The 18,643-nt window shown below is 53.6% G+C and overlaps 1 protein-coding gene across 1 annotated transcript; it reads left to right on the top strand.

Moving 5' to 3' along the window:
• Positions 1-2,121: 2,121 nt before the first annotated feature.
• Positions 2,122-13,035, top strand: LOC311510735 (CD209 antigen-like protein C). The gene is made up of 7 exons (XM_084610691.1): positions 2,122-2,265; positions 2,924-3,013; positions 3,976-4,044; positions 5,803-5,870; positions 6,644-6,789; positions 9,426-9,532; positions 10,698-13,035. Exons 1-7 carry the CDS (start codon positions 2,237-2,239, stop codon positions 10,840-10,842), a joined length of 654 nt encoding a protein of 217 aa, XP_084466817.1. The 5' UTR covers positions 2,122-2,236; the 3' UTR covers positions 10,843-13,035.
• Positions 13,036-18,643: the final 5,608 nt, after the last annotated feature.

Raw genomic sequence — 18,643 nt, forward strand, 5'->3', positions numbered from 1 at the left:
CAGGGCGGGGGGGGGAGAGCTGCACTCCAGGTTTGGGGGCGAGTGGGGCGGGATGTGGGAGGGGGAGCCACACTCTGGGGGTCACAGGGGGTGAGTGGGACAGAACAGGGGAGGGGGAGCCACTCTCTGGGGGTCAGGGGGCTGAGTGGGACAGGGCGGGGGAGGGAGAGCCGCACTCCGGGCGTGGGGGTGAGTGGGGCAGGACAGGGGAGCCCACAGTACCGCGACCCCCAGTTCCCATGTGCTCCTCCAGGTTCCAGCACCTTCTGCTCATCCTGCCCCCGGTGGCGGAGGCTGGTTATTGCGATTAACGGCACTTTTAGCGGCTAGTCAGCACTGCTGACCGGATACTGCCAGGTTCCCTTTTCGACTGGACTTTCCAGCTGAAAACCAGACACCGGGCAACCCTTACTCAGACTGAGGCTCGCGAGCCGCAAGAGGCTCTTTAATGCTTCTCCGGCGGCTCTTCGCCGCACGTGATATTGAAACACGGTGTGATTGAATTGTACCCTTCTGCCGGGTGGAGTTGGCAGCCACCAGGGCCGGGTTCAGTATCCAGGGGTCCCTCTTAACAATACACCACAGAACTGCCTCGAGCCCCCACCCAGCAATCTGGGAAAATCAAACTCCCCGGGGCGCCTGTAAGAGGCAACACTTCCCCCTTTCACAAGCACTGAATCCGTGCATGGCCGAGAAAACGTTTAATAAAAAGGGGGAAAGAACCCGGCATTAATTGGGGGAAACCCCACAACCATAAGTCGAACACATCTGACCATGAGCAAAACTCCCACCCCAGAGGACACTGGGCCGTGTTCTTTGCCTCCGTTTTTTCACCGCGGTGTGAAAGTGCAACAAACAAACGTCCCTTTAACACGCACTCCCCTCTCCCTCTGCCACACCCCACTCACAGCTGCTGTCCTTGGTCCGCAGAGACCCAGAGGTGCCTACACGTGAGTTCACACCTGGGGGGTGGGGGGCATCGAGCAATGCCTTCACTGCCCGCTGCTGTGCGTCATTCACTCCGCTGCTGTTGTTTGTGTCTCCGGTCACCACACCGCGCCATCCTCTCCGTCGCCGCTGGCCCTGTGCTGTCCCCTTCTGCTGGCACCTGCCTCTCTACTGTGACCTCAGCCGGGGAACCTCACCGCTAGTGCAGGCCTAGCCGTCTCTTCCGCAGACACGCTGTCCCGCAACAGATCTAAACAGCCCTTAGACCTGGTGGAGTCTAGGTACCTCTATCTTTACACTGGCCTGGCCTGGCCCCGCCCTGGCCCTTCTCCCTCACCACTGGGCTCTGGCATCCGAACCCCCTTTGTGAGCTCAGTTCAGCTGAGGGAGATCCCGTCAGCCAGGGCTGGCTAAGCACCGTTCTGCTGCCCGTTCCGCCCACAATCAGGAGGAAAACATTTCAGGCCCCCACGTTCGAAAGTGATTTGTAACCCAGCACCAGTCAAAACTGATCACGTGGGCAACGCAGCTCTGTCTGCTGGATACCCAGGCCGAGCCGGTGTGTCTGTGTAGCCTCCCTCCCCTCCCCGCAGCTCATCACTAGATGTCCGAGGAGAGCGGCTTCAGACCTTGCTTCCGTAATTATTGACCAGTCTAAGTTATTAACCAACCAGGGTGCTTTTAACCAATTGCAGTTGATAAAACAGTGGTACTTGGTCAGTCGTTGTGGTGTGAGAATACATATATGTATAAACCGGACACCCTGGTTCAATATGACCATAGAGTCCTATAGTAAATGAAACTGCGAATTCACCCGACTGTGGCTCTCTCGGGTAATGCTGAGTCTTAATTTGTCTCCTGAGATCTGAGTATCACGGCTTCAGGTCCACAGTGTGATCCTGTCAACCTGCCCAGTTATGTTATCTTTAAAACTAGCCTGGGGAGAACAGTCCTGCTCTGGGACAAAGGACCAGATGGGACCTAGCAGGGCTGTTCCCTTTTTGAAGCTGTGACTCAGTCAGGGTCACCACTGCGCGATGCAGGAGGCAGGGTGATGGGCGTTGCCCTGACATTGCCCCACCCAGTTTGCACCATGGGAGCACCTCAGTCACCACGTGTATAAGAAGCCCAGTCGGACCTAACAGCAGAGCACCCGGGGCACCCACCCAGCCCACTAACCTTGGCCCCAGAGAGGAAGGCGCCTGGATGACTGAGAGATCCGAGGAGACCCAGAGCAGATGTCCGACGTGGCTGGAGAACCTCAGTGGGACGGGGAGGACCCAGGAACATGGACTGGGGGTCTGTCCCCTCCCCGCGGTGAGACATGCCAGCTCCTTTGCTGGCTGATGAGGAATCCGCTGCTCCGTGTGTTGCTTGTTTCCTGGGGGTGGCTGTCAGGTTCCTTCTCTTTTTGCTCTTTCGTGGTGCTGGAAGAAAGCTCAAAAAGCAGTTTGTTTTTTCCTCTTTTCAAAAACAGATCAGAAATGGGGGGGTCTCACCTACCCTGCCATCCATGGAAGCCCCGGGGGTGACTGGGGAGCTGGCAGGACTGACAGCATCACACCCTGTGCAGGGGAAACCTCACTGCTTGGCAGGGGATGTGATTATTTTCCTCCAAAGGTTTGGAAACTATTTGACCCAACATCTGCTCCCATTTACACCAGTGTAAATCCTGAGTCACACTGTTGCCTTCAGTCTAGATTTACACTGGTGTAATTGGGAGCAGAGTCTGGCCCTTTGGCTTCATGCTTTTCATTTTTGTGAGTGCACATTTAACTCAAATGCCTGAGACACAGTGGGGAGAAAAGCTCTTTTAGCTAAAGATGCTACACACAGATCCCTGCCCCTTCAATTATTGTCAGGCTTGATCAAAAGTGCATCCCACTCAGTGCTTCGGGTGGTGGTGGTGGGGGGTGGGGTAAGATCTAGGGTATGGCCAGGACAGGGTTATCAGAGCCATTTCCTCCCTTTCCAGATCCCCCCCTCACAAACCGGCAGCTGGTGATCACCACCGTGATCATCGTGGCCATCAAACTTCTCCTGATGACCCTGGTCCTCACCAGCAGTGAGTATCCACCGTGACCTGGGCCCCCTACCCCAGCCAGAGCTGGTCTGGTGAGGGCTAGTCACCTTCTGAGACAACATGGACTAGTAGAGCAAGTATGGAACTAAGTCTTAGGAGACCAGGATTCTATTCCAGCTGTGTGACCCTGGGCAAGTCACATCAACGCCCTGTGCCTCAGTTTCCCCATCTATAAAATGGGGCTTATGAGCCTGACCCCCTTCACAAAGTCCTTTGTGTGCTCTACTGATGAGAAGGGGGAGGCATTATGATTAGGGTTTGAGATTCCCCCCTCCCCAAATCCTGCTCATCCCTGCCCTGAGGAGGTGAGAGCCCCAATGGACTGAGGGAGCCCCTTGCTGGGATTCCTGCCCCACCCAGCTACAGAGATGACAGACCAGACTGAGGAGCTGCCAACCTGCCCACTGGGAGAGGCGTGTGATGTGTCCCTGAGGTTCACACTGGGGGTCTGCTACGTTTCTTAGATGGCCTATCATCAGACGTGGCCAGGGACTCCAGCCCCACAACTGAGAGGGGCCCGGCCAGTAAGATCAGGGCTGGGGGGGTAGGGATAAATGGGAGGTGCTCTCTGGGCTCCTGTTGAATGTTCCTAGTCTTCCTTTCCTTAATGTCCCACCCTGTGCACTGGGAACAGGGACGGCACCATACGGGGCATAGGGAGGGGAATGAGCAGCCAGCGGGGATGGGGGTGCTGCAGTGTCTCTTTCCAATTTAGGGGTGTCGGGATCAGGGGTGGTTCAGCCTGTAGATGAGGTGGGGGAGAAAGATGCTGGAAAGTCTTGATCTGGTTTAGAGGTGCAGGGAGGTGGGGATCAGGCACTAGGCAAGGTTCAGGTGTTGCAGCCTCACCCTCTGGGGTGCAGGGAGGTGGGGTGATCAGCACCCTGCGGAGGTGGGGGGTGTTTCCTATCAATGGCCCTGAGACTAACACAGGCCGTGCTCAGTTTCACAGGCTGCCCCTTCTTCCACCGAGCCAGGAGACCCTGGCCGCACGACCAAGAGGAGCACAGCAGGTAAGAGCAGAGTGGGGAGAATGCAAACGCAGTGTCACGTTCTAGCTGGGGGGTCCCCCCGAGTTGGGGTGGGGGGCTGCGGAATCTCCCTTTAGTGCAGGGGGTGGGGCTGGGGGCTGGGAATGGGGCCCTGCCACTCGCGCTGCGAGAGCAGAGCCCATAAGGATGGACGGAGGGGCCCCCTGTGCCCCATGTCGCCGCCTGTAGTGTCTGATTTCACGTGTGGCTTCGGTCTCCTGTGGGGTACCCACACCTGCTGTGGTTTGGCCTGTGCTCTGTGCCTGGTGGGGGGAGGCACATGCGGGGGAGAGATTGGCCCTCTGTCGACGCATGGAGGGGGTGGGATGGATTGGCCTTCCGTCGGCATGTGGGGGGAGGGATTGGCTCCTCAGGGGCACGAGGAGGGGTGGTATGGGCACCTCAGCGGAGCGTGTGGGGGAGGGAATGGCCCCTTGTTGGCATGTGGGGAGGGTCGAATCAGCCCCTCGTTGGCGCATGGGGAGGGAGGGATCTGCCCTTTGTTGGCTCGTGGGGTGGGGAGATCGGCCCCTCGTTGGCACATGAGGTCCTTGTCAGCATGTGGGGAGACGGGATTGGCCCGTCATCGGCATGTGCGGGGGGCAGGGATCGGCTCCTTGTCGGAGCATGGGGAGGGAGGGATCGGCCCCTCATTGGCATATGGGATGGGGGGATCGACCCCTCATTGGCATGTGGGGAGGGAGGGATAGGCTTCTCGTGGGCACGTGGGGAGGGAGGGATCGGCCCCTCATCAGCCTGTAACGTGGGGGGATCAGCACCCCTTTTGTGCGTTGGGTGGGGAGGGATCGGCCCCTCAACGGCACGTGGGGAGGAGCGTTGGCATGTGGCGGGGAGGAATCAGCCCCCCGTCAGCATGTGGAGGGGAAGGATTGGCCCCTCGTCAGAACGTGGTGGGGAAGGATTGGCTCCTCGTTGGAGTGTATGGAGGGAATGATTGGCTCCTTGTTGGTAGTGGGGAGAGAGGGATTGGCCCCCCAACAGCACATAGGGTGGGGGGATCGGCCCCTCGTCGGCTCACGGGATGGGGTGTTTGGCTCCTCATTGGCATGTGTGAGGGAGGGATTGGACCGTCGTCGTTACATGGAGAGGACGGATAAGCCCCTTTTCGGCACGTGGCAGGGCAGGGATCGGCCTCTCGTCGGCACATGCGGTGGGGGGATTGGCCCCTAAGTCAGCACAAGAGGGGGTAGGAATCGGCCCCTCATTGGCATGTGGGGAGGGAGGGATCGGGTCCTCGTTGGCATGGGGGGTGGGGATCGGCCCCTCATCGGCGCGTGGGGCGGGGATCAGCCCCTCGTTGGCGCGTGGGGGGGATTCGCCCCTCATTGGCGCGTGGGGAGAAGGGGCTCACAGCTGTGTTGTCTCTGGCAGGCGCTCTCTGGTGCCAGTGGGGCTGGGACCAGGACCAAGGAAGACACCACACGGGGCATAGGGAGGGGAATGAGCAGCCAGCGGGGATGGGGGTGCTGCAGTGTCTCTTTCCAATTTAGGGGTGTCGGGATCAGGGGTGGTTTAGCCTGTAGATGAGGTGGGGGAGAAAGATGCTGGAAAGTCTTGATGTGGTTTAGAGGTGCAGGGAGGTGGGGATCAGGCACTAGGCAAGGTTCAGGTGTTGCAGCCTCACCCTCTGGGGTGCAGGGAGGTGGGGTGATCAGCACCCTGCGGAGGTGGGGGGTGTTTCCTATCAATGGCCCTGAGACTAACACAGGCCGTGCTCAGTTTCACAGGCTGCCCCTTCTTCCACCGAGCCAGGAGACCCTGCCGCACGACCAAGGGGAGCACAGCAGGTAAGAGCAGAGTGGGGAGAATGCAAATGCAGTGTCACGTTCTAGCTGGGGGGGATCGGCCCCTCATCAGCCTGTAACGTGGGGGGATTGGCACCTCTTTTGTGCGTTGGGTGGGGAGGGATCGGCCCCTCAACGGCACGTGGGGAGGAGCGTTGGCATGTGGCGGGGAGGAATCAACCCCCCGTCAGCATGTGGAGGGGAAGGATTGGCCCCTCGTCGGAACGTGGTGGGGAAGGGTTGGCTCCTCGTTGGAGTGTATGGAGGGAATGATCAGCTCCTTGTTGAAGTGGGGAGGGAGGGATCGGCCCCTCATCGGCACATGGGGTGGGGGGATCGGCCCCTCGTTGGCTCATGGGATGGGGTGTTTGGCTCCTCATTGGCGCGTGTGAGGGAGGGATTGGACCGTCGTCATTACATGGAGAGGACGGATAAGCCCCTTGTCGGCACGTGGCAGGCAGGGATTGGCCTCTCGTCGACACGTGGGGAGGAAGGGATCGGCCCCTCGTCGGCACATGTGGTGGGGGGATTGGCCACTAGTCAGTACGTCGGGTTGGGGGATTGGCCCCTCGTTGGCACATGAGGTTGGAGGATCCACTCGTCGTAGGTGCGTGTGGGGAAGGATTGGCCCCTAAGTCAGCACAAGAGGGGGCAGGAATCGGCCCCTCATTGGCATGTGGGGAAGGAGGGATCGGCCCCTCGTTGGCGCGTGGGGGGGATTCGCCCCTCATTGGCACGTGGGGAGAAGGGGCTCACAGCTGTGTTGTCTCTGGCAGGCGCTTTCTGGTGCCAGTGGGGCTGGGACGAGCACCAAGGAAGGTGCTATCTTTTCTCCCAGACTACCCAGTCCTGGGAAGCAGCGAGAAACTTCTGCTTAGCCAAGAATGCTGATCTGGTGGTGATCAACAATGGAAGGGAGCAGGTACGAGCCCTCAGCCCTACCCTAACCTGGGGTGGAATGACCCCTGGACAGTGGGCCGGCATGAGGCTTCGGCTCTGTTTGGGCCTGAGGGGAAGAAAGGAACGGTGGGACTGGGAGTCCCCAGCCCAGGGCAGGAGCAGGACTCCAGCAGTGACAAGGGCTAGCCCTGGCCCCCACACAGGGGTGAATTTTGCCCGCCTGGGGCAGGAGGGGCTCGGGGCAACAGCACAGAGAAGAGATGACATGGAGCAAATGGTGGGGAATTTTGAGGCGGGCTCGGAAAGCAGAGCTGCGTGGCAGATAAGAGAGGTGGTTACCCGGCAGGGTTGTCAGACTCCCTGGGGGGCTGGGAACACGAAACTATCCTGCCAGAAGTGGATTCCCACCAGACTGCAGAGCCCAGGGGCGTCTGCTGGCAGGGGAGAGCCAGGACACTGGCACTGGCTTTTATTTTTCCGGGTGGGTGCTCCACCCCCCTTCGGCCCCGCCTACACTCCACCCCTTCCCCCAAGGCCCTGCCCTTGCCCCACCTCGTCCCACACCTGCTCCGTCCCCTCTACCAAGCAGCTCCCACCGGCTGCCAAACAGCTGATCAGCGGCGGGGTGGCGAAACAACTGATGGGCGCCCACGGGGTCGGCACCTATGGTGGTGAATGTATTTCCTTTGGTCAGTGCTTTCCAGTGCCAGGAATGGGCCAGCACCCTGGCCGGCGCACAGCAGCCGTCATCGGCGCGATCCCGATTGACATCAGCTGGGGATCCAGCCCAAAGATCCTGCAACAGGAACTTGGGTGACAATTCTGATAAGGCCTGAACCAGACCAGGCCCTGGCTGGCTCTGCTGGGCGTATGGGAGGGAAAAGCATGAATGACTTAGGTGAGCCCCTGTGGCCAGCAGCTCTGGCTCATACCCACAGGGATGGGGGAGCCCATCTGGGGCAGGCTTTTTATAGTCACTTTCACAGTGGAACAGCCCTTTGGAAAGAGGAACTCGGGCAGTGTATTCATAACGCTCACCCTTATCTCCTGATGGACCCTGTCATAATAACTGACCTCACAAATTCACCCTCACTGTGACCGAAGCTGTAAAAGTTTGTGAGCGTTCCTGAGATGGCACAATGACCGGGCTGATGGAAAACGGTCCCAAACAGGCGGCAGACGGAGTTAGTCCAAACAAAAGAGCCTTCTGCTGTAACTCAAGGACTGGGTTCAGATCACGCCTGGCAAACAAGAATCGTGTGGAACCAGAAAGGAGTGAACCCAGTGTTGGAGATTAAACATACGTGGTGGCCCAAGGAACGAGGGGATGGGCTTTTCCACCCATCGCTCCCTTTTGGGGCCCTGAAAGAGACTTTGGGGAGAAAAACAGGGTACTGGAACGAGCTTCACCCTCATGGCTTCCCCACCCGCATCTCCTGGGGCCTTTGCCATCCTGAGCCTGAGACGGGCTGACCAGACGGGGCCAGAGAGAGGGACCCCGATGACGTCGCCTCTACCGGCTCCAGCTAATCCCAGCCACCACCGGGGATGAAGCGGGTCGGATGGAACAACAGCAGCCGCTCCCGCCCGTCTCAGCAGCTGGACGGTTGTTACCAGTTCTGATACCATCTAAGAGACAGTGCAGGGTTTACAATGGCGCCAACGGCGCTGGGGCCCACACTGAGAAGGGGCCCCGGCGCCCGGACTGTGGCCCTGCCCCCTGCCTTCTGCCCAGGCTTTGCACCAGCGCCCCGCCCCCCTCAGCCCCTCCCCGCCTGCCGCTCACTCCTCTCCCCCCTCTCCCAACCCTGCGAGCAGTGGGCGGGGCCTTGGAGGGGATGAGGCTGAGCAGGGGCGGGGCCTTGCGGCAAAGGGTGGGCGGAGCAGGGGGCGGGGCCACAGTTCGGGTGCCAGGGCCCACAAATGATTAATCCGGCCCTGCTAAGAGCCTGTCACACAAGGGGGGGGCGCGGGTTCCTTCTAAAAACTCGGCTGCTGAAGGGGACGGGACCAAGGGAGGCTGTTGGAATGAAAACCTGGCTTAGTGCTTTACAGTTCAAAGGCTTTCCCTTGTTTTCTCTTCTTTGCCTTGTCTTTGATCAAAGTTTAAAAGGGTTTTCAAGGGAACAAAGCAGGCCGGGTTAGTGCTGTTTAATGTCGGCCAACGGCTGGGTTCTGGTAACACCTTAGGCCCGTATATTCCAGCTAAATTAACACCGCAGGCCCTCCTGGACTCCCTGTGCATTACCCTCCCCTGCTGGGATGTGCCCAAGTTTGACTGCAGGGTTGGGATCTGTTTGGTGCGGTGTGATCTATGCCACAGCCCCCTCTGTCCCACTGCAGGACCCAATACCCTCCCCCCCTCCCCCCCCAACACCATCCACGCCCCCAGGCTCGGTGCCTCCTCTCCCCACCCCAGGCCTAGACCATCGCCAACCCCTGCTCCTCCGCTGACGTCTCTCCATCCCCCCCACCCTCCACTCGAGGGAGAGGAGAATCGGGCTCCTTGCCTCCTCCTCTGGCGTATGCAGCACTGAGCGCACTCGCTGATGGCCGAGTGCCCAGGCCATCCCTGGGGGTTAGTTCCTGGCACGGGAGATGCCTCAGGATCTGGCTCCAGTTCTAACCACCCAGTCCTCTGTGCTGTCCCCTCTCTAGAATTACTTGGCCATTAAAGCTGATTCTGTTCGTCACTGGATCGGCTTCACAGACCAAAGGATTGAAGGCGTCTGGCGCTGGGTGGACAATACTCCTGAGGCATTTACGTAAGCATGGGGCGATCCTCTGCTCTCCCCTTCCTGCCCCTGGCCTTCCCCAGCTGCCCCTGCTCCTGCAGGCACTTTCCACCTCAGTAGCTCCAAGGCTGAGACCAGGGATGGAGCCGCTCGGGTTTGATTTCATGCCCTGAGGACTGAACGACTTGAGGCTCTATCGGTCGCCCGCAGATCACTGGTTCAAATCTGGCCCAGGTCTCTAATGACCAAATGGCATTGCTGCTGGGTGCAACTCTGTATGAAATGAGCTTGCCGGGTCTCAGCCCAGCTCCCAATGGGTAAAGCATCCACAGATCACGCTGGGTGCTCGTTGGCGATCACAGCCAATGGTCCAAGGACGGAATGGGTCATGGGGACAGAGCACCCCTCTCAGCCTACAGAAGGGTCTCTCCGAAGCTGGTCTGATCTGAGAGACCATGGTGAGGGGAAGCTTGTGCTGCCATGGCGTGTGTGGGGAGCAGCCTCTACCCCTGCACAAGGGCCTTCAACAGCGCAGCCCTCCACCACTTATGCCATTAACTGGTAGTAGGTGGTTATCCTCTAGTGGGCCAATCATGATGCCTGCCCTATGAGCAGGTCACACTGTCTCTGGCCCCACATTCATTTGGATACTTCGGAATAAAAGATCTGTCTCCTCTAGGGGGAATGTCACAAACCCTTGAGACTGGGGTGCAAACTGTTCAACCCCCCTTTCCCCCACCCCTTGCAGAGAGTATTCAGCCTGCCATCATGGGCAGCCATATTGTTCCCTCTACTTGCTTTAATCCCTCCTAGCGCTGGCCAAAGTCAATGGAATGGGCCCAATACTCCGTTGCTCAATGGCCCTTTACTCTGCTCTGGCAGCATCAAGGGATTCTGAAGGATATTTAATCTCCTCCGCCATCCTCACCCAGGATATAACCAGCATAAAGGGGCTGGGGAAGATCTGGGACAACAGACCCCGGCGCAGGGGTGGGGCTGGAGCCCTGCTGGGCCCAGGCTGTTATAAGCTTCTCAGAACCCCACCAGGGCCCGAGCATAAGTTAAATGAACCCTAAATGAGGCTGCTCTAGGTTACACTGAGGGTGGGGCTGAGCTTACTGGGGGTGTGTCTCCCCTGGGACAGGGAGTCGGTGGGCTAAGGGCTCTGAGGGCTCGTCTCTCTCTTCTCGTTCAGGTACTGGAACACAGGGGAGCCCAATAACCTCAGAAACGGACTCAGCGACGAGGATTGCGCCCACCTGCTGGAGAACGGCCTGTGGAATGACGTACCCTGTAGTATCTCTTACAGGTGGATCTGTGAAAGGGCCGCCACCGTGTAAACAGCTCCCCCTCCCTCCGGCTCTGAACACAGGCTGAAATTCATCCCCCCCGTCACGAGGCCTGGGCTCCGCTCATGGCCTGCGCATCAGCCCATCAGCCCGTCGGTGTGAAGATGATGTAACTGGAATATGCTTCACGCAAAAGGTCTCTTGTAAGGTATCATTACAAAGCCTATAATCTACTGAGTGTGGTCATCCTATTTGTATGAATGTATCATTCTTGTATCTGAAACTAGAAATCCAACACTACAACTCCTTTCTCCCCTCCCTCATGGAGATAACGAGCTGCACCAGTGCAGGCGTCCCGAGGGGAGGAGGGTGCTGGGAGTTGGTCCCTTGCTCTGAAAGGGCTGGGAGCCAGGACTCCTGGGGTCTATCCCTGGCTCTTGGAGGGGAGGGGAGTCTAGTGGTTAGTGTGGAGTGGGTCTTGAGCTCCTGGTCCTCCACAGTCACCTGGAAGAACTAGGAGGCACTGCGGCAGGGAGCTTAATAAACATGGGCACTTCCCAGTCAGAGAGGTCACCAGTTGCTGCTTGAGGCTTGGCTCTTTGTCTTTGTCATGAGAAGCGAGTGAAGGGAAGAAGAGGCACTCCCAGTGTGGTGAGTGAGTGCAAAATCCAGGAGCACACCTGGGCAAGCTGCAGCAGGAAGGAGGCAGAGCCCTGTCTCAGTGCAGTGATGGAGCCCACAGCCCAAGGGGCTCCATTAGAGAAACTTAGATCAGATGCGATGTGGGGTTGCTCAAATTGCCAGCTCCAGCTACCTGGGTTCCCAAAACTAACAGCGAAAGCACAAGGATACTGGCTAAATGCCCTGATCTTTGCCTTGGGTCCTGCTGCCCTACCCCTCAGTGAGGTGGAAAAGAACGAAGCTTCAAAGAGAAAGAGGCTTTTGATGCCCAATTCATAGGCAGACAGAATATTATATGTGAAAGGGCCAAATTTAACAGGAGGCACCAGGAACAAGGGAGCATCAGCTGAGACTTTTATTACTGCAGTAGCTAGTCTTGCTGAACATTACAGATATGGTGTGATGCTGGTAAAGTAAGTACGAGCTCCGGCCATGGCCTTAGGCGTTCATTAGGACCTGACAAACTCATAGCTGGAAACCAGACCAGCTCACCTGTATGTTAGTTTTGTTCAAAGTAGGTCGTAGACTTATAACACTGTATTCATTGTGTAGACTCATGAATTGCTGGCTGTGTTAATCTCACTTGTAATGTCTGTATTCAAGGCTCTAAGCACATATGAACGTTTTGCTTTGTAACTTTGACAATGTTGGCTCTGAATTTGTGACCCCAGGCAAGAGACTCATCCCCCCTCCCCTTGCCCACTTGTTCAGGAGGCCTAGCAAGATTAAATGGGCTATTAAGGAATATCACAACACAAAGGATTGGTGAACGGCCCTTTGAAGCTTTGGGAACATGACATGTAGAGAGTGGAAGACTAAGGTCTGGTCTGCCCTATATCTAGGGCCCTACCAAATTCATGGTCCATTTTGGTCAATTTTACAGTCATAGGATTTTAAAAATCATAAATTTCATTATTTCAGCTCTTTAAATCTGAAATTTCATGGTGTTGTAATTGCAGGGGTCCTAATCCAGAAACGAGCTGGGGTGTGTGTGTGTGGGATGCATGGCGAGAAAGGGTTAAACATCCTGCAAAATAAATAACCCTCAAAAGACATGTGGGGAGATAATGTTTCTGTTTTTATGTATTTACATATGTATGAGTAGGGTGGACAATGTAATCAACAGTCCCTGTCTGTGCTGTATTCTGACAACTGAGGGCTCAAAAGAACATCCTATCATGTGAATGAATTGTAAACGGGATATCTCGGTATTCATCTCTCTTTGAAATGTACTGTAAATGGTGGGGGAAGTAATCAGTGATGGACCTCCTTCAAAGTCATCCTAATTACCTTTTGTTCCCCAAGGAAATCCCAACTCGGCAAAGAGGACATGACATTGTATAAAAGAGCCTTGGGTCCTGATTCTGTGATCTCAGATCTGCTTAGACTTCATCAGGGGAAGTTTGAGTCACAAGACTGAGGTCCCAGTTATGCAGGTACACCCTGAATATGAGATTTGGACATTGGACTATCACCTATGAGCTATTTCCAAAAGAACTCTTTGCCACTACAAAGCTCACCGTCTCTGCTATGAATCTGCACCTCAATGGATTGAACTCATGTCTGTCTGTACATTGATCTTTTAACCAGACTCTCTCTGTCTTTTGTCTTTTAATAAATTTTAGTTTAGTTAATAAGAATCGGCAGTAGCGGGTGTTTGGGTAAGATCGGAAACATGCGTTCACCTGGGTGGTGACGTGTCCGACCCTTCGGGATTGGGAGAACCTTTTCTTTTATAGGATGAAATAAGATTTTCAGAAATCATCATATTTGATGTGGGTACCTGGATGGAGGCCTGAGGCTGGATCACTTTAAGGGAACTGTGTTGTTTGGACTTCTGAGTAACCAGGAAGGTAATAAAGAAGCTGTTTTATGCTGGCTTGGTAAACCTAAGTATTGGAATATCCACCAGCTTTTTGGGGTTTGGCTTCCTCCAAGAGACTGCTCCAAAGCCTGGGGCGTGGCACCAATCCTGTGGATCCGTGAGAGCTTGCCTCTGCACTGTCGCCAGCAGAACGTTGGATGGGAAGGTCGCCTTTCCCTGGGGCACCGATACAGTTATGACCCGCGTGGCCCAACCTGAAGGGATTTCAAAAATTGGGACACTGAGATAAAAATTTGGCCACAACAAAACTTGCACATTTGGCACCGAACAAGCAGCTGCCTGAACTGAGGCCAGGGAACAAAGCATGGATCAAAAGCTCCCAGGCTGTCAGAACTGGTAAGAAGCCCCCAGATCCTCCTTAGCGGAGCTGCTATGGGGGGAGGGATAGCTCAGTGGTTTGAGCATTGGCCTGCTAAACCCAGGGTTGTGAGTTCAATTCTTGAGGGGGCCATTTAGGCATCTGGGGCAAAAATTGGGGATTGGTCCTGCTTTGAGCAGGGGGTTGGACTGGATGATTTCCTGAGGACCCTTCCAACCCTGAGATTCTATGGTCTCAGCATTTCCCAATGTGATGAAGAGAGGCTCTGGGACCTGCCGGTGCCCTGCCAGGCAGAGTGCACCTCAGGAGACGTGAGAACATGCAGTGGCAGGACCAATCAGACCCCCTCAAAAATTTGATCTTTAGACTGCTGCTCAGGGCCATTTACATGGAATTGATAAGGAGTCATGGTGGTGTAAATCATTTAAAGGAATATCAAGTTTCTTTGGAATTGCTGGGATATACGTTGGGTAATAATTTAAGTTTTAACCTTTTATTATAAAGGAAGGGAGATGTGGAGTAATTATACAGCTCCTGAGCTGTTGCAGTGGGGAGTTTAATAAACATGGGAACTTCCCGCTCCCATCGCTATTTAAGACATGGCTCTTTGTCTTTGTCCTCACACTACAGTTATCGCAGGAGGCTGGGCGTTAGGACTCCTGGGTTCTAGTCTCTGTTCTGGGAAGGGAGGGGAGTCTCGTGGTTACAGAAGGGGGGCAAAGGCGCCGCTCCGTGGGTGCTCCAGGGCTCAAGCACCCACAGAAAAAACAACAGTGGGTGCTCAGCACCCAGGAGTCGGAGCTTGAGTGTGGAATGTGACGTGTTCTGCACTGCTAACAACTTTTGCCCTTGGGGCAGGGAGTTTAGTTATAAACAGGTTTCAGAGTAGCAGCCCTGTTAGTCTGTATCCGCAGAAAGAGCAGGAGTACTTGTTAGTCTCTAAGGTGCCACAAGTCCTCCTGTTCTATTTATAAACAGGGGCAGGGTGATTAAGAGAACAAAAGGCTTGTCATTAAATTAAATTAAGGATCATTAGATGATCCTGAAAGCATTGCCAGACACTCCAGTTAAAGGACAGGAAACAAAGGGCAGGAATAAATGGTCCATTTTCAGAATGGGGAGAGGTAAATAGTGGTGTCCCCAGGGGTCTGTACTGGGACCAGGGCTGTTTAACATATTCATCAATGAGCTGCAAAAGGGGGTAAACAGTGAGGTGGCAAAGTTTGCCGATGATACAGAATTACTCAAGCTAGTTAAGTCCAAAACAGACTGCGAAGAGTTACAAAGGGATCTCACAAAACCGGGTGACTTGGCAACAAAATGGCAGATGAAATTCTATGTTAAATGCAAAGTAATGCACATGGCAAAATATAATCCCAACTATACATACAAAATGTATAAAAGAAGTATACGTGACACTGCATTCAGGGCCGTCCTTAGGATTTATGGGGCCCTACGCAGTATTATTACACTGGTGCCCCTCGCAGCTCGGGGCAGGAGGGACGAGGCAGCGAAGGATACCGAGACGCCCAGCCTGCCTCCCGGCAGCGGAGAGTCACAGTTCCCCGCAGAGAGCCCCAGACCTTCCCGGACCCTCTCCCTCACGCAGAATACGTGATGCCGGTGCATTCGGCCCCTGCCTAAGGACACTGCAGCGCACGCCGGGTGTGCGGGAGCCGACCCGCTCTTACCCGCTGTCATGGACGGTGGGTGAAGCTGCCACTTGGGGAGGCTTGCTCCCCAGCCCACCTCTTCTACCTGTGGCCCCACGCATACTCCACCCCTGCTCTGCCCCAGGCCCCGTCCCCACTCTGCCCAGGCCCTGCCCTCTTACCACAGTCTCCCTCCTCTCTTCCCTCCACCTCCCTGCTCACCCCCTTCCAGCCAAATCCCTGAACCCAAATGAAGCAAATGAATTAGAAAGGAATTGCAGAAGAGTGGGGTTTTTTTTCAAAAGAAAATGGAGCATGTTTTCCACTGCATGCCAGAAGGTGAAGACTGGACATGCAGAAGGCACCTAATTAAAAGCACTAAATTTAGGAATAAAAAATGTCAGTCATGAGGTTTTTGATATGCCTTGAAGTTTGTCAGAGATTTATTTGCAAGAAATTTACTTTGTAGTAAGTGCAAGTCAGCTGTCCTGCTGAATACAGCATTAAACATTATGGAATAGATGATGTAGCTATTCTCTGTTTTACATTTTCTTCATCAGTATTTCTACGATGATTTTGTTGGAGACGCTGGGCACTACTCTAGGTAACTCGGGAGGGTGGAAGACCACGAGTGTCGATGAAGCCCTCCTGCTCTAGGCCCAGGCAAACCGAAGCTCCTCCATTCCTTGAACTTTCTGTAACCCTGCAAACCTATGAGGAAGCTAACACACAAACAGACATGTTAGCACACGGCTTGCTGGCCGAAACCAGCTTCGGCCGGGTAAACGTATAGATAAGGAAGAAATGTTTAGCAAAAGCTAGTAACGAGTATAACCAAATAAGGCCAGGCTTGAACAATGCTAATCAGGAAAAATGTAACTGGCTGCTTTAGATGATTGGCTGTGCTATTGTATGGGGCAACAGGTAATTGGTTGTATATGCTTGTGTCGTTAAGGAGAAACAAAGGTATAAATTGTATGGCGTAACCTGCATTTGGCATGCAGGATTTGAGACAGCTCAGTCTCCCTGTGTCCCTGTTTGAAGCTTCAAATAAAACTCTCGGCTTCTCCACCCCGTTGTGGTCATTGGCGCGACGCATACCGGGCAACGAACCCTGCTGTTGCTTGCCTCGGGCACTCTGTGCCGGCAACAATTTTATCTTTTAAATGGACTGTTGAGCCTTCATAAAGTAACCATTCCAGATTACTACATATTTAACTCACTGAAACTCTTTTAAATTAATCAGTCACAGAGGTTTAGGGTGTTCATAACAATGTTCATTGCTTTTAGAAAAAGGGAACACTAATTTACTTTGTGTGATCTCCATAACAACAGACACATTTATGAAGTTTCACCAACTTTAAAAAATATGTTTCCATAGATTTTAGGCATAACAAAGGATTTTATATCTTACTAAGGTACTGATTTTGCTGGAGGGTTCTCTTAAAACTAGTTCATCAAATAGTCATGTCGAGGCCTCGAACCCCAGACGGCACGGTTCGTTGTCTGACCGGAGAGAGACAGTTAACACCAGCAAGGTCCGAACACAAAGCTCTTTACTGAAGAGTGCACACAACAATAGGGAGCAGCCCGTCTCCAAAGAGAACCAGCCGGCCTCTAAGTAAAACTCATAGGTTTTTATAGACAGTTCCGTCACGTCACAGATTTATTCATAAAGCAGCCCACCCCTCCCCTATGTTAGTTAAAATCCTCTTTCTCTATTATGCATGCACTTCTACCCCCTTATTGTAGATAACTTTTAGCAAATCATAATGCTTCACTAACTTTATTGATATGGGTGTCAACCAGGAGACGAGGAGTTAAGAACAGACATAACACAAAAACAAGGAGTGGAAAACAGTGCCTCCGTATCTCAACAAGACAGTTCCCAGAACATCTGGTACAAAAATGCAGGAATGCAGACCTCCTCTTTTTTCTTACTCCCTGCAACTTAAACAAGTATTCTTTTATTCTATTTATCTTGTTCAGGGACTTTTCCAGCAACCTTTATTGGCCTGACTTTGGTTCATTTGGTGTAACTGCTTCATATTTAATTTTTCTCACCTAACAGTCAGAAGTAAAGAAAGGGAAACTCATTTGTCCAGCTATCTGGCAGGAAAGGGGTGTTGTCCTTTTAAGGGCTAGCCTCTCTTCAACGCGGGAGTGGGGGAGAAGGATGGACAGAAAGGACAGGAAGACTTTGGAAGCAAGTTTTTTGTACCATAGTCATTAAAATTAAAATGTGTATTTTAGATAAGGGTGGTCCTTTGAAGGATTTATTTAAAAAACTATATGTCTGAAGATCCAAGCATTTAAGGCTAAAGAATACTCAGATTGTACATCTAAAAATCTATGCAAGGATTTTTTAGAGATGTGATTTTATCATCTTCAGCAACACACTAATGAAATATTTTTAAAGTAAATTTTAAACTAAGGTCCTGTAGACTAACATGTTCGGAGTAAATATTACAGTAATTCACAACTGCTTTTGTCAGTAAATTCAGAAACTGACAGTATATACCTAGGGGTTGGCAAATGCCTGTTAAATGGCTTCGTTACCACTTGAATGGCTCTTTAACAGTTTCAGTGTTGTGCTAATAGGTCTGGCAGGCTGGAAAGTTTTTCACTTTTAAGTTACTAGATCCCCTCGGGAGGAAGACTCACCAGCCTGCAGCAGCCAGCTGTGGTGGGAGCCTGCAGGAAGGGTCAGAACAGGAATAGGAAGAGGCAGGTGGGTGGATACTAAGACCCAGGGGTTCTCCAAATTTTTGGGTGCCCTACGCAGCTGCGAAAATGAGACCTACTCTGACAGTTGAGAAGCAACTGGCGATAGCTCTGTGGAAGCTTGCAATGCAAGACTGCTACTGGTCAGTGGGGAATCAATTTGGAGTGAGTAAATCTACCGCGGGGTCTGCTGTGATCCAAGTTGCCAGGGCAATCAATAGACTTCTTCTAAGAAGGATAGTGACTCTGGGAAATGTGCAGGTCATAGTGGATGGCTTTGCTGCAATGGGGTTCCCTAACTGCGGTGGGGCAATAGATGGAACACATATCCCTATCTTGGCACCAGACCATCTTGCCAAAGAGTACATAAACCAAAAGGGAAACTACTCAATGGTGTTGCAAGTGCTGGTGGATCACAAGAACTGTTTCACAGACATCAATGTGGAATGGTATATGACAGTAATATTTAGAATCATAGAATCTCAGGGTTGGAAGGGACCTCAGGAGGTCATCTAGTCCAACCCCCTGCTCAAAGCAGGACCAATCCCCAATTTTTGCCCCAGATGCCTAAATGGCCCCCTCAAGGATTGA

This window comes from Lepidochelys olivacea (genome assembly GCF_965140295.1).
Source record: "Lepidochelys olivacea isolate rLepOli2 genome assembly, chromosome: 20".
Taxonomy (NCBI): Eukaryota; Metazoa; Chordata; order Testudines; family Cheloniidae; genus Lepidochelys; species Lepidochelys olivacea.

What these genes read in the sequence shown, in the direction of transcription:
- LOC311510735 (XM_084610691.1), top strand. Translation starts at nt 2,237, where the DNA reads ATGGACTGGGGGTCTGTCCCCTCCCCGCG. An exon ending in GGGTCTGTCCCCTCCCCGCG is followed by an intron (nt 2,266 to 2,923) that starts GTGAGACATGCC and finishes CTCCCTTTCCAG; the next exon opens with ATCCCCCCCTCACAAACCGG. An exon ending in GACCAAGAGGAGCACAGCAG is followed by an intron (nt 4,045 to 5,802) that starts GTAAGAGCAGAG and finishes GGCCGTGCTCAG; the next exon opens with TTTCACAGGCTGCCCCTTCT.